This window comes from Anabas testudineus, chromosome 15 (genome assembly GCF_900324465.2).
Source record: "Anabas testudineus chromosome 15, fAnaTes1.2, whole genome shotgun sequence".
NCBI lineage: Eukaryota > Metazoa > Chordata > Actinopteri > Anabantiformes > Anabantidae > Anabas > Anabas testudineus.
This window is the reverse complement of record NC_046624.1, coordinates 11274085-11289190: the sequence shown is the minus strand read 5'-3', so window position 1 is coordinate 11289190 and position 15106 is coordinate 11274085. Positions and strand designations below refer to the sequence as shown.

Sequence of the window (15106 nt, the reverse complement as noted above, 5' to 3'; positions counted from 1 at the left end):
TTTTTAATACTTATAATCTTGACATCATTGTGCAAGAACATATTTTTTTTTAATGCCTCCACATGCAGACTTCTCCTGTACTGCAGCGCCACCCAGTGGTGGCGCTCATGATGCCCCCTGTGGCCAAATTTAATTTTAGCCGTAAAACTCATTAACAGTATATTCTCTGTTAATATTTGTCTATCTTGTATCTAAATTACAAATCATCTTCGCATATGTTGGTAAGACGTGAACCTGTTGCTTAAATGATAGTATAACTTATTTTAAACGTTTTCATGCTGAACTCTTCTTATAATTTAAGCTAACGATTAGCTTAGCTAATTGACGGATGAGTTAATCGTGGGAAAATGAAGGCAGCACAGTAACTTATAATCTTGCTGTTAAACATTGAGTTAACTAACCTGGGTAATTAGCTGCCCTCTCTGGCTCCACAGGTTACGAGGTGCTGAGGAAAGTTAGATAATGTTACTACAGTCATACTACTGCTACTGCAGTACTAATGTCAGCTATTACTTTATCAACACGTTAGCCTAATAGCTAAGAGTAGCTAGCTATATGCCAGCTAGCTGATGGTAGTTTATGTTAGCTAGCTAACTTTAACTGAACTAGCAAACAACTTTAAAGCATATCTGATACTGTCGTTACCTTTTTTTTGTTTTTATTGAATTATCAACGTTGTCTGAGGAAATCCAGGACACAATATTCAGATACTAATTGAGCAAATGTAATTTTGCATGTTAAGCTAACGCTAGCTATTATAAATGTTAACCTTAGGTGATAGAGAAACGGTGTTAATTGCAGAATTTAAAAAGAATATTATTAATTTATTGTTGTTGTAATTATTGCCGAAACAGTCTCGCATATTGATCTATTTATTAGCTGTTCTGTAGCTTTTGATCATGTTGCATGATCTTCATTAGCATATGGATTGTGTTAGCGATGTTATTTTAACGCTAATGTTTGTTTGTTTGTTTGGCATTATAGTGTTCCTAATGTTTGGTCAACTCTGACACAAAGTTAGTAGCAACTTTACAATAAATAATAAATGTTGCAGAGTTAATGATTTTTGCATTTGATTATACTGTAAAGCTAATTTCTTCCTCTTGCAGTGTTTTTTAAGCAACCAATAAATAACTTGGACCCATTCAGAATGTTTATGTTTGAAACTGTATATCCTAACAAATGTTTAGGATTTATTATTTTTATGTCACGCTCCTGTAATATCTCTGAACAGGTGACGGACATGGCATCCTCCAAATACAAGGTTTCCCTCAGGAAAAAGCTCAACTCAGAGCTTCGGATGGTTGTCAGCAGTCTGAGGAAGGAGAATGTCTATCTGAAGAAAACCCTGGTTGAGATGTCTCATCAGCATTCAGAACATTACAAGCTAGTAGAGGTAAACGTAATGTAATCACACTACTTAGTCAAACAATTATGTGTTATGTGGTGTTTTTGGTAGGAAATCTTCAATCAACTAGCCAAATGTTGGTCACTCTATGCTATTGCTACACAATCCTGGTGAAATTGGTGATAGCTTTGCACAATGTTTGTTTTGCTGAGCATCAGTAATTAGTCTATTGTTTCACTTTGTCTTTTTGCAGAGGTTCCTCTCTCTTGAAACTGCGAGATTGGAGAATTCTCAGCAACGGGCCGAAGGAGATAAGACAGCTTTGCCATCAGAGCAATGCAGTGAGAGAGGTGGCAACCAGATGGACGTGGTGGACATGCGGAGACAGAGCAGCATATCTAGTTATGCTGGAGAGATAGAAGAAATCAAGAACAAGATTGGGAGAGTTTCAACTAAATGCCAGAATCTTGAGAAGAAGTTTGAAGGGAAGAAGGTACAGTAAGGCTAATTTTATATGTATGTGATTCCTAGACTGTCTGAAAACATTCTTTAAAAGCAGAAGACAATACATTTATGGAAAATATGAGAGGTAATATTTTGTCCAAACAAAAGTGTCTGTTGCAATTCCAATGTGAGCATTATAACAAATATAGCTCTTACTAATTAACAGTGGCATTTTATTCAAATGTCTCAGCCAGCCATGACTGTGGGGAATGTGTTATGTGGAAAATGAGTGTGTTTGATTTGTAAGCCACAAGATGGCAGCAGTGTTTTTAATAGCCTTCTATTTTACAATGAATTCAGATTCTCCATAAATATACATTTACATACGGAGCATGCATACAATGTCATTACCGTGTGATTGTGCCTATTTTATTAAACATACATTTTAGGTTTCATATCCTACTGTACCTTTCATTACACCATAGCAGTTGGGAGTAATGGTTTGTTCATTCATTTATGTTTAATACACTGCTTTATTTTCCTGCTTATTAGAACTTCAAGTCAAATGCACAGGGCTCCATCACCTGTGTACAAGAGCTCCAAAATCACCTCAGAGATGTAAGCACTTTGTTATTGCCACACAGTTGAAAATGATCTTTTTCATTAATTCCTAATGCACATTTCTATATTTTTTATGTTACAATAGACTATATGTTTTTTTATTTTCACATGTGTACTTACTTTTAAAGTGAGATCATGTGTCTGTAGGCAGTATACATGTCTTGCTAAGTGTCTGTTATGGAAACCATTCCCCTGTCACAACTCCTTTTTCTCTCCCTCTCTGTTGTGCTGCTTCTTCTTTTATTCAATCCCCTGAGGCCTTGGAGAAGAACAAGCAGTGGCTGGAATATGACCAGCAGCGAGAGGCCTATGTGAGGGGAATTCTGGCCAGAATGTTATGGCTGGAGAAGCAACTGAATGAAGCCAATCAAGCCCGTTCACAGCAACACAAAGAAGACCATTCAGATGGTGAGCCAGAGGGACAGTGGGCAGTGGGCAGTCAGCAATAGGGCAATAAGGGGCAACAGACTGACACAACAAGGTTTTTAAGATGTTAAGATTGCCCTGAAGTAGCCCACTGTGATGATATGGGGGTTTGTACTGCATCTTCGAAATCCCAAATTGTGTTTTTTCACTAAGTGGTGCTAATGTAAGGTGACATGTAACAGCTTTGACTGTGAGGATAAGGTTTTCTCCTCTTTTTTAAACTCTTTCTTACCCTAGACCTTTTACCCCGTGTTTCTGTCAATAAAGAGAAGACACAAATAGTTGAAATGCAGGAGCACTATGAAACACTCTTACAGAAGGCCAAAGATGAGCTGGAAGTGCTCAGGAAGGAGGTTGACATGACTCATCAGAACCTGAGAACAACCCAAAACTGGTATGTTCAGTGTTGGGGGAAAAGAATATGGTCATCGTTACATATGGTCAACATAGCATGGTATTCAACATGACATACCATTTTTTTTGTAGGTGCATAGAAAGGGAGATTGAGGTGGAAGAGCTCAAACAGCAGCTGAATAAAAGGACAACAGAAGGCGATTGTTGCTCTAAGAATGAAGATCTACAGCTGAAAGACCTGCAGTGCAGGCTGGATGAGGAGAAACGCAGAGCAGCTACCTTTGAGCTACAGGTATGTCTACATTAAACACAGCAGACTAAAATGTTTAAAGATCCTACTTGTCATACGAAGGGAGAAGAAGTAAAAATAAAAAAAATTTTCTCAGGCAAATCTCATTCAGAAGTTTATGGTAAATCGGCACCATGCAGACCAGGAGAAGATCGCAGAGCTGGAGCGACAGGTGTGAAGGCCACACTTAATATCAGCTGTTTCAGTTTTGGCCTCTTATCCTCTTTAATTGGATAGATCCTTTGTATCAACTAGAAACTCAGGAAAATAATCCTACCAGCCTTGATGATGGCACATGTTAATTACATGTAGAGTAGGATCAACGATTTATGCTTCAGACGAACACTGTGTGTCAGCCTGACTTATCTGCAGATATTAGTTCTCACATCAACAAGGGATAGATTTTTTTAATTTGAAAATTGTGCTGCCAACTCCTACACAGTATTACAGATTTAATTGCAGTGGCAACTTTTTTTTTATTGTAGATCAAGATCTCTTCACAAGACCTTGAGGATGAGAGGCAGGATTGTTCGTATTTAACAAAGCAAATGATCAGAATCCTGAAGACACTGCAAAAAAATAGAGACCATGTGACAAAAGAGTCAGAGGTTGGCATAAAAAGAACAAAGGACTAGATTCATAATTAATATTAGTAATAAAACTTAAAGCTGCATTAACAGATTTGTTAATGATCTCTTGGGGAGATTTTAGCTTGCTGACTTAATCAACAAGAATCTTATTAACTGTTACTGATGGATGACTCCATTTATTCTGCATTAGAGAGACCAGCAGGATCACAACTCTTGTGAGGCAACAGGCCCCCCCGCCCAGCTGTCCAGACAGAGCCCGACATCCTCAGCCCACAGCAGCTTGCTGAATGAAAGCCTCCTGGAGTGTCCTAGCTGCCAGGCCGAGTATCCTGCCAGTCACTACAGAGAATTGATGAACCACCTAGAAATCTGTCTTGACTGACCTAAACCTCAAATGTTCTGTATCTTTGGTGTGATTAATTGTTTATGACCCATGCTGTTCGACCAGAGGTAAAAGTTATCTTAATAAATTACAGTGTTCATTTGACAATGATGTGTTTGTCATTAAAATAAATTAGCTGTAAAATCCCTCCTGCCATGTATATAGCCTAAATAATAATAAAGGAATTTTAATTAGCTTGTTACTCATAAGGTTATGACACTTGATAGTAAAGGATAGCATGTCTAAGACAGTGAACCTGGTAAATACTAGTGAGTATGTTAAGGGTATCATTTAGCTTAAACTTTGCCTGAGACACAGACAAAAGGCCTTAGTTCTTGGTTGCAAGCAACCATTTCTGAGGTAAATATCGCTGTAGGGTTTGCATATGATTAAAAGCCTATTTTTAAAATGCCCTCAAATCAGTTACTATACCACTTAGGAAATACACCTGGTAAATGTCTGCACCAATTAAATAAAAGGTGTAATGGTGGTATTAGACAGACAGGAAACATGGGGGGAAAGAGTAGAATGTACAGCAAAGGTTTCCAGCCAGACTTAAATCAGCCAAGCTGCAGCTATGTGGCATGTGCTGTAACCATTCAGCTACCAAGGAGCTCTCTGTAGTGCTATTCCTAAAGAGGTGAACCACAGTGGGAGGCAGAATGGGCTGTTGACACAGTAGGAGAGAAAAGCACAAATAGAATCTTGTAATGTTTGACTTCCCTTTAGGTAACAGCATCAATAAGGCACCACCCCTATCTTTCCTCCTCCCATTCTCTGGTATCATTTTATGCCCTATCAGCCTCTGTATTCACTTATCTGGGAGTCACTTCAGTGAAATCTCTTTGTACCTTCTCAGCCTTTATGGATATTGACCCTCACACTCATTTAGTTCATTTGCAAAACTTCACGTATTTTTCCTTCTTTTCTGAACTGCACCACTCCGATGATGTTGTCAACACTATTGTCGAGACCTTGGTTATCTCCGCCGTCTTTCTCATCTCTGTGGCGGCAAATGCGGGAGCAGCAGCCCTGGTAACCTGGGAACGCAGACTGCTGGCCAACAAGACCATCCTGACCCTCAACTTGTTTGTGGCTGACCTGCTGTTTGTCAGCACAGTCCCGCTGATTGTGGCAGTGCGCTGGACTGTGTCTTGGACTCTGGGGTATACAACCTGTCACACCATGCTGTACGTCTTCTGTATGAGCGGCTGTGTCACCATCACTACTCTGGCATGCATCAGTGTGGAGAGGGTCCAGGCTATTCTCCAGCTGCAGACTGTGCCGACTTTAAACACCAAGATGGTGTCCGCCACCATCTTCTTCATCTGGGCCTTTTCTGCACTCACGTCCATACCCCTCAGTTTGTTCTTCACTGTGATGAAAGTGCATATCCCTGGGCAGGTATGGCTGAATTAGAATGAGAGAAAAAGTTCCCTGCTATTTTCCTACCATTCATATTCTTTTTTTTTGTGTATGTGTATTTTTGTGATTTCTCAACAGGGACATGTACACATCTGCACTCTCATTTGGCCTAACACAAGTGGAGAGATTGTGTGGAGTGTAGCTTTCTCTGCCCTGTGCTTCCTTCTCCCTGGAATAATAATTATGATCAGTTACAGCAAAATATTACAGGTAGGTTTATTGTAGTCACAGATTCCCAGCCATTCTTTAAGGGTGACATTTTATGTATCTTACGGTTAACTCGTGTCCATGTATCCATAACGACTTTCCTGACATTTGTGCCATAAGACACTGAAAATGGGTCACAAATATATAGGTTTACATATAGAAAATGTTTCTTCTTTTTCTTTTGGACCCCACTTTCTTTTTAATACCAGTACATATTAATATCCACTATAGTTCATTTAGTTATGACATTTTAAAAGATTTCTTATAAGAATTGATTCCAACTCGTGTCCATTCATTTCCAGACATATCTCTCTTTGTACCCACCATGAATATTAGTCATGTCTCTGTCTTGTGGGAACAGAGACGCATGTGCTTTATTAATTACTGAAGATGAAAACGGTACCTGTGTGCGGGGGTTCGAAGGTTTGCGCTATCAACTGTCAATATTATATTGAGCAACCTGTGCCACCAGTGTGGACATTAAGTGATTCACACAATAGAAAATGATTCTGAGAAGCCAGACATTGACTTTGTCTCGCAGAAGACTTTATGGATGTTCCAGACTCATTAAAGGCAAACATAAAGGTTCATGCTCCTTGTGTCAATCCATATCTGTCAGGTTGCATAATAGATGACTTTATCTTTTGTCCATGTGATGTAATCTAACAAAATGTCAGTGTTGATGTAGTATTATTTTATTTTGTATTACAGATCGCTAAAAGTTGTAGGCAAAGGTTCCGGACCCGAGACAGTCAGCCCAATGTTGGAGGCTCTGTTGAGTACAATGTCTCCCGGCAGGATATGAAGCTCTTCCGCACTCTCGTGGTCTTGGTGCTCTCTTTCTTAATCATGTGGAGCCCTGTTTTCATCATCACCTTCCTCATCCTGGCCAGAAACTTCGTTGGTTACCTCAACATCTCTTCTACCATGTTTTTCTGGGTGGTAACTTTCACACTGGGCAACTCAGCCCTAAACCCCATCCTCTACTCCGTCTGCCAGTTCAAGAACTTGTGGCGTAGGCTCTGCTATGGTTCGACTGTTGTGCCACTGACAAAAGGAACTTGTGGCCCTGCTCGAACATGAAGGACACATCAGATGGAGGACTCGAACTGGCATAATCTGAATACTGTAGTGTAACATGCAATATTTGTTTGCTTATTTCACTCTATGATTGATGATGTTCTTTTTTATTATTATCTGCTCATTGCTTCTTTACACACAGGTAGTTTGTGAGATATTGATGCTGGTGAACTGATTTTGACATAATAAAAATGTTCACTTATCATCATGTGTAAGAAAAACATTTTTTATCTAGTATACACTAGTAGGACTACGTAAAGTCAAATATTTACCTGCTGGACCAGAGGGACAACTGAAGTATGTGTGGATGTTTGTCTTGTGCACAACCTACTTGCAGAGACACAAATTTCCCAGTGATGAATTAGTGTGTTAGGTAATTATTACAATATAAAAATTATATAAGAAGATGTCTTCTTCTGCCATATTTGATCAACTCTTTGGTATAATTGGTTTAAAAAATCAATGCACCTCTGACTGGGATGTATCTTAGCTCTACATTTCCCTCTAGTGGGGAGGTCAGCCCATCAGAGAAGACTTTCAAGGCAGAAGGTCTGTTTCTACACCAACAGAGAATCAAAGAGTGTGTTTGCTTTGGATATGTATTATGTGTGTATCTTTAGCTATACCGACATATTAGTGCCCATTAATACTATGATACTGATTATTAGTTACAGATAATTAAAAAAGTCCCAGATAAGACACGTCTGCCAGACTCAAGCGTATCCAGTATAGCTGTGGCCAGATAGTTGGAAGACTGTGTTCTATTTGGGTGATGAATGATGACATTGATGAAGTGTGAAACAATAACATCCAGTGTTCTCCATTTTGTCCAAGAGTTGCTTATGAAAAAAAAGGAAAAGACATTTGTCACTTTCTGTTCCTTCCAGCGTCTCCACGTCCACATTTTCCTTCTCAGTAGTAATTGCCTTTAAATTGCCTGTGTAACAACTTTCTACTTATTCTTCACTCTTCTCCCTCACTCTCAAACAGATGACTCAGATTTTGATGCTGCCCTCATAAGTGCCCTGCTTTTATTTTTGCAAGTGAAAGTGTAGTGTCATGATATACAGACACTGGGTATCAAATGGTGTAATGGCATCAGGTGCAGAGAGGGCAGCATGCATTTATTCAGAAACCTTTTAAAAACCCCTACACATGTTTCTTCCCAGAAAGGGTCTGACGTATGCGAGCCTGCCTGGCACAATGAGTAAACAGATGAATCTAACGACTCTGGAGGGATCTCATAAATTAGATGGAAGAAGAAGACCTTATAGGGCTCCGGGAGGAGCTGCTGGCACAGCAGAAGAGAAAAGTGAAATAAACATGATGGGACCAACACTTTTCTGTCAACCTGTTCTTTGTCTGTAAGGGGGGGGTGGGGGCCATTTGAACAGATGTCTGAATGACAGGCGGGCTTCCCCACACCCCTCGGTCATAGGTCATCTACATTTTGCATCCACCAGTCACCATGGGAACCACGTGCAAACCAGGAAATCAATCTAAAATGTGCAAAACGCAGTGGCCACGGGAACAAAAAACACTGTAATGACATTAATAGTAATACTGCACGCAGGCTTTTGTGATTACAGGACGTTGACAGTCTAGTGCGACACACTGAGCCAACCTTGCAGCTATGTTTCCATCATAACAACACATCTTCATCGGGTTTCCCACCCGCTTCCCGCATTGAGAACCCGTGTGCGTCTGCGCCACAGTCAGCAATCCGCTGGCTCATGGAGGGGCTTCGTTTTGTTCAGCTGATTCACGAAAAATTACACCATTCCTTTGCCTTTTGGGCGGAATCCTTTGGGAGTTTGACACACAGACTGGAGCGTTATCTGAAATCATAGGCGTGGTTTTGGATGGAGATGCATCGTCTGCTCCCGCTGGGATCCCCACCTGCCCTCACACCGCGTTTGTCACCGCGCCAGCTGCTATTTTCCTGAGCGGATTTCAGCTCGGTTTGGTTTCGACTACAGAGGGTAAAGATCTTTTTTTTCTGCCTTGAGGTTTGATCACCTCCAAAGCAAGAGCGATCGGCGCGTCGCTTGGCCTCCAGGCAGCAGCAGCAGCAGTGGGGAGAGTAACCACAGCGCAGACCCCGGTTCATGTGCAGGACTGTTCGACGCGCAGGTCGTGCCCGCAGTGGTTTGCAAAAATGGAAATGACATGCAAGATGCTTAAAGGATCGCAATGGCTTGGCGTTTTTGTGGTGGTGTCTGTTTTACTTGGAGTGGACGGCAAGAAAGCCAAGCAGCCTCGCTGCCCCTCATTATGTACATGTACCAAAGATAACGCGTTGTGCGAAGGCGCAGGACTGATCCCTCGCAGCTTTCCTTACGATGTCATATCACTGTAAGTCACATTTATCTTTGTTTTGCTCTCAATTCAATCCAAGTTTTCCGTGAAATGATTTTCAAATCATGTACAAAATACAGACTGTGCCCAGTCTGCTGGTTAAGACGTGTGCTGCTGCTGCTGCTGCTGCTGCACAGTAATGCATATCCAAAGAACAGACTGGATTAACTGTTCCTACGAGACTGTTTATGCTTTGAGGGTAAACAGTTTGTCTGTCTGCCGTGTTTTTTTTTATTTTTTTTTTCTCCTCAGATCATTCGTCAAATCTGAATTCACTGAAATCCCGAAAGAGAGCTTCATCCACACCCCTGCCCTGCACCTCCTGTGAGAAATCTCCCTGGAGCTTCAGTCTTTGTTGCATGTTTTGTTCAACGCCATGTTTAATGTTCAAGTCATCTCCCCTCTGCTGGTGCCACATATTAAAATACAAAGCATTATGCAGCATCGCCAGCTGATGAATTGGGAAGCTTAAACGCTGATTGTTTCCCTACATGCCTTTTTATATCATGGCAGAATAGCCTCTCTGCCCGGCATCCACCCAAGCCTGGTTTTAAACATATCTGGATCAGGTCTGGTTTCAGGGAATCCCTGCCTTTAAAAGAGGGAATCCCCTCCACTCCTGTCTCATGGGGTGGAGTCATCATGCCCTTCAAAACAAACATGTAAGACTCCAGGAATCCTAGCGGAGTATTCATCCTTGTCTTTGATGTATTTTGGGCTATCACAAAAAATAAAAGAGAGTTTTCTATCAGATCAGGCCAATTCTAACAGTATACAGTCATTAATGTGGAAAGACAACTTGTTATTATCAAAACTGTGGCCACACATTGTAAAACATTATCCATGTATCTCTCTACGAAGTCTCTTCACAGCCAATAATCTGGAATCTATAAATGAGGATGCTTTCCTTGGTCTTCCTCATCTGGAGTATCTGTGAGTAAAGGCACAAACATATCGTGGAAGCTTTTTCTAAGACAAGCTTGTTTCCCTCCTCATGTTTTTACTCGATTGCTGTTCTCAGATTCATTGAAAACAACCAAATAAAGTCGATATCACCATATGCTTTCCGTGGACTGAAAACCTTAGTGCACCTGTGAGTATACATTTACAGTTTCCTTCGCAAATATAAATGCTATTAGAGTGTAATCACGTTGTAAGGGAAACCATGTGGCTTTCTGTTTCTCATCAGCGATGAGTGATGTTATCTGTCTGCAGGTGCAGGCAAGCACTGTTCCAATAAAACACTGACAGTGTGTATTACCCAATATTTATTGCCACATAGACATTTTCCCACCATTGTGCAGTTACTTTACTTAGAAAGCAAGACCTTGCTTTGTTAATTGGCCTCCACACAAGTCAAACCTCTGAGAAACTACTTCAACAGAAACATCTATGTTTCCCCTCCTTTTCGAGCAGAGAAAACCATAAAATGCCTAAGGCCGCAGCACTAAAAATAGCTTAATGTTTCCTCCTCATAAGAAGTGTTGGTCCTGGCCTCTGTCTCTAGAGTGGCAATATATGCCCAAGCTCTTGAACAGACGTCTCTATACTCCACCACAAGGAAGCACTGCAGAAACCACATCCACATTTGGGTTTTGTGAAGCTCTGGCAGTTCCTTTTATGCCTGCTATCGTTTAGAGAAATAATATAAAGGGGGAAACGATGTGAATTGTTATAGAACAGTTGTCATCTTTTCTTATTATTCCTCGCAGGAGTCTGGCCTACAATAACCTGGAGACTCTGCCCAAAGACTTATTCAAGGGTCTTGAAGCCTTAACGAAAGTGTAAGTATGAATTTTAATCTGGCGTCATTCGCAACACAGATATAAACTGTATAGTTAGTTACGTTGTATGCTATCGTGGACAATGAGCTCTCTGTACTGTCCCTCATGAATAGAACACTGTATCATAATTCTACTTCAGCCAAAGGATGAAAAATGCGTGGGCAGCTGGTGCTTTTAACACCATTAAAATTACATGCAGCAGCAAAGAAGAGAGATGGTTTGCAATCTATCACCAACAGAAGACGTTCAGACGTCCTCTGCTGTCCCTCTTGATATCAGTGAGGGTGCAGAATAAAGCTGTGAGGGCGAGAAAGCAAAACCAGCAGTCACACCCCAGTGCTTTTGAAAATCAAACCCATTCACAAAGCTCAGAGCATTTCTGAGGCCTTGGGGTTCATTTTGTTGTTTTCTCCCTTTAGAGATTTGCGGGGGAACCAGTTTACATGTGACTGTAAGCTGAAGTGGCTGGTGGAGTGGATATACAGCACCAATGCTACAGTGGATCAAATTTACTGTAAAGGCCCAGCCTCACAGCTGGACAAGAAGATCAACGATCTTGTGCCGCAGTCCTTTGACTGCATCACCACAGGTGGAGCATAGAAAATTCTGGTGTTTTAATTTATTTATTAATGCACCTCTCTCTGATGTTGTAATGCTAATGCAGATACGCTAATAAAATAAGGGTCTTTTTGTTTCTCTCAAAGAGTTTGCTTCCTACCAGTCACTGAAGTTTGAATCCATATCTGTGGAGGCATTTTCCTTTGGTAACGACCAGTATGTGGTGTTTGCTCAGCCCTTTATTGGGAAATGCAGCTTTCTAGAGTGGGATCATGTAGAGATGGTCTTCAGAAACTTTGACGATATTGACAGTAAGTAATAGTTATTTCAAATAGTGGTTGTGAATATAGAAGTTTTTTTAATAAAAAGGAGCCACTAGATGGAGACAAGTAACTTAAGACCATGTGAAGCTGTACTGTTTTCGTCTTTTCTCTTCACCAGGCACATCCACAGTGATTTGCAAACCTCTGGTCATTGATAACCAGCTCTTTATCATTGTGGCTCAGCTGTTTGGTGGCTCACACATCTACAAGCGTGACACTTCAGCCAACAAATTCATCAAGCTTCAAGGCATCGACATCCTCCGAATCCGCAAACCAAACGATGTGGAGACTTTCCGCATTGATGGAGAGTCCTTCTTTGTCATTGCAGACAGCTCCAAGGCCGGTTCAACCACGATCTATAAGTGGAACGGTAATGGGTTCTACTCTCACCAGTCGCTCCACCCATGGTACCGAGACACTGATGTGGAGTACATGGAGATCTCCTCCAAACCCCACCTGATCCTGTCTAGCAGCTCCCAGAGGCCGGTCATCTACCAGTGGAACAAAAGCACCAAGCTGTTTGAAAGACGCACAGACATCCCGGAGATGGAGGACGTCTACTCTGTGAAGCATTTCCAGGTCAAATCCGACCTCTTCATCTGCCTGACGCGCTTCATTGGTGACTCCAAAGTGATGCGCTGGGATGGAGCCCTCTTTAGAGAATTGCAGACCATGCCCTCGCGTGGCTCCATGGTTTTCCAGCCCTTCGCTGTGGGCAGCTGGCAGTATGCCATCCTGGGCAGCGATTACTCTTTCACCCAGGTGTACCGCTGGGATGCCAAGAAGGGTGAGTTTGTCCATTTCCAAGAGCTGAACATCCAGGCGCCAAGAGCCTTCTCTCCTGTTTCCATAGACAACCGACAGTTCCTGCTGGCGTCCAGTTTTAAAGGGAAAACTCAGATCTATGAGCACCTGGTCATTGATTTGAGCAATTGAGCGAGTGCTTCTATGACTGATTGATTGTTTGTGTGGTTATTTAGTGTTTTTTTGTGTTTAAAGAAGGCTGTTGCAGAAGATACACTGAACACGCTCATCGTTTGATCCTAACTTGAGCAAGGCAGGCATTACTTATTTTTGAAACCATCTATTGAGATAGGTGCATGCATAAATGTGACAATAAACGCATGCATCTCAATCAAGTATATGTGGCTGAGATACATGCTGAGTTCAATGCATGCAACTCAAGTTAGGATTAGATCTAAAATGTTATCAAGACATTAATGCATGACCAGAGCCTCGTGCGACATCCATGCTCATTAATCATCAAATCTGTCATTGCCCAGTAGGTTATCTTTTTTGTGTTCAACGCTCACGTGACTCAACAATGTTTATACATTTATAATATCATATATTTATCTACAGAAAGTAATAATGAAATGGTACTTTTTAAACCTATTAACATGTTTAACTGAACAAATCTGCCAAAATGAAATGTTTACATTTTTGTCTTTCCACTTGTATTCTAAAACATTTGTAAAATAAGCTTTTGTAAGTTTAAGAGGGACCATGCCAGTTACACCAGTTGTTGGAGAGAATGAATGAAAATTGTTTATAAGTTTGGAAAATGACATGTTGTTTGACAACCTACCTGTATGTCCTTAACATTTTTATTGTTGATGGTTTGTATGACATTTAAAGTATTGAAAATACAGGTTTTCAAAAGCAGCATAGAAAATATTTAGGGCACACCTTTCACAGTTAAATGAAACGCCAAGCATATCGTTCATAAGGCTTTACCCTCGACTAACATGTATGCAAAACACGGTACTTGTGTCATGATTCGGATTAAGTTACTAATATCATGCCATTTAGAGTGAATAAAGGTTTACATCATGAACTGTCCACATCTGAGCATTTTGCTGGCACTGTGTCGCAGTGTAAAATGCCAACATCTTGTCAACAAAGCAACTCAACTCATACTAGCACATGCACTCCATCGTCCAAGGTCAACTGTCATCTTGAAGTTAGTTGTGTAATTATGACAAAGCCATGAGAAATTAAAAGAAATGAATACAAACAAATAAAATCCTTTTTATTTTCTCCAACAAAGTGCACGCCTCAATTCTACAAAGCAGCACATTACAACGTAATGGAATAAATACAATAAAATCCGCTGAATTAAAAAAAAAAAACAACAAAAAACACACAAGCAAGGAGATACACAAGTACCTGCACAATCACACTGGTGGCAGGTCTAAACCAGGCTCTTTAGAAATTCAAACTCCTTGTAATGGAGACTGGGTTTTCATGTTTCTTCAGTCCTTTGAATGAACACATCCTGTCCTCTGCTTTCTAAAGTAAACCCATTTAAACGCTGCTCTTTTTTTTGTAGCTGAGGACTGCCAAATAACATGAAAGAAATACAGGTGCATACTCTCATGTTCATACACATCACCCTTGAAAACTTGTGCAATTGCAGCAGGATCTCCAAATCACCTACCTACTGCTGAGAGAAAATAAAGTGAACACATTTTCAGTTTTAACTGAAGTTACTACTCAAGTCTATGTGGTGCAACTTAGTGATTTCTTTTTTAACGTAGGCAAATAAAATACATAAAAGGCAAGGGAACACACCCCTTAGTATTCCACAAAATAATTTAGTGCTCTTTAAATAAAATTAAAAACACCCTTTTCATATGGTGGCTCTTAAAAAAAAAAAAAAAAAAAAAAAAAAAAAGAAACTCACAGACCAAAAGGAAAATGCTCTAAGAGACATCAATTATATTAGGAAAGAACTTAAATTCCATGAAAAAAGTAAAGACAATTAAATTCTGTACAGAACGCAAAGTAAATATACAATACAGTACCTGCAGATGTTATGCATACAGTACAATTCTCTTTTTACATAGTTTTAGTATGGGCTCCAGCCTGATCTATATACTGACTTAACACAGGTGGAAAAGCAGCTGTTTTAGCT

The 15106-nt window shown here is 40.5% G+C and overlaps 3 protein-coding genes across 10 annotated transcripts; all 3 read left to right on the top strand.

The window, feature by feature from the left end:
- The first annotated feature begins 104 nt into the window (after window positions 1-104).
- Window positions 105-4543, top strand: LOC113159444 (centrosomal protein of 55 kDa-like). Of its 7 annotated transcripts, none has more exons than XM_026356122.1 (11): window positions 115-221; window positions 985-1016; window positions 1235-1396; window positions 1602-1841; window positions 2345-2410; window positions 2671-2821; window positions 3077-3233; window positions 3326-3485; window positions 3580-3654; window positions 3968-4090; window positions 4263-4543. In XM_026356122.1, the coding sequence occupies exons 3-11, from the start codon at window positions 1244-1246 to the stop codon at window positions 4452-4454; spliced, it is 1317 nt and encodes a 438-aa protein (XP_026211907.1). In that variant the 5' UTR covers window positions 115-221; window positions 985-1016; window positions 1235-1243; the 3' UTR covers window positions 4455-4543. The 7 variants fall into 7 exon arrangements, with proteins under 7 accessions (XP_026211906.1, XP_026211907.1, XP_026211909.1 ...); XM_026356123.1 differs by lacking the exon at window positions 115-221 and adding an exon at window positions 663-724; XM_026356121.1 differs by lacking the exon at window positions 985-1016 and having other exon boundaries at window positions 105-221.
- A 775-nt stretch (window positions 4544-5318) lies between these two features.
- Window positions 5319-7169, top strand: LOC113158395 (free fatty acid receptor 4). The gene is made up of 3 exons (XM_026354291.1): window positions 5319-5858; window positions 5958-6089; window positions 6798-7169. The coding sequence occupies exons 1-3, from the start codon at window positions 5319-5321 to the stop codon at window positions 7167-7169; spliced, it is 1044 nt and encodes a 347-aa protein (XP_026210076.1).
- A 1739-nt stretch (window positions 7170-8908) lies between these two features.
- Window positions 8909-14866, top strand: lgi1a (leucine-rich, glioma inactivated 1a). Of its 2 annotated transcripts, XM_026355598.1 has the most exons (9): window positions 8909-9289; window positions 9320-9521; window positions 9777-9848; window positions 10386-10457; window positions 10546-10617; window positions 11237-11308; window positions 11728-11897; window positions 12013-12177; window positions 12308-14866. In XM_026355598.1, exons 2-9 carry the CDS (start codon window positions 9325-9327, stop codon window positions 13123-13125), a joined length of 1638 nt encoding a protein of 545 aa, XP_026211383.1. In that variant the 5' UTR covers window positions 8909-9289; window positions 9320-9324; the 3' UTR covers window positions 13126-14866. The 2 variants fall into 2 exon arrangements, with proteins under 2 accessions (XP_026211383.1, XP_026211382.1); XM_026355597.1 differs by having other exon boundaries at window positions 8909-9521.
- The last annotated feature ends 240 nt before the right edge of the window (window positions 14867-15106 follow it).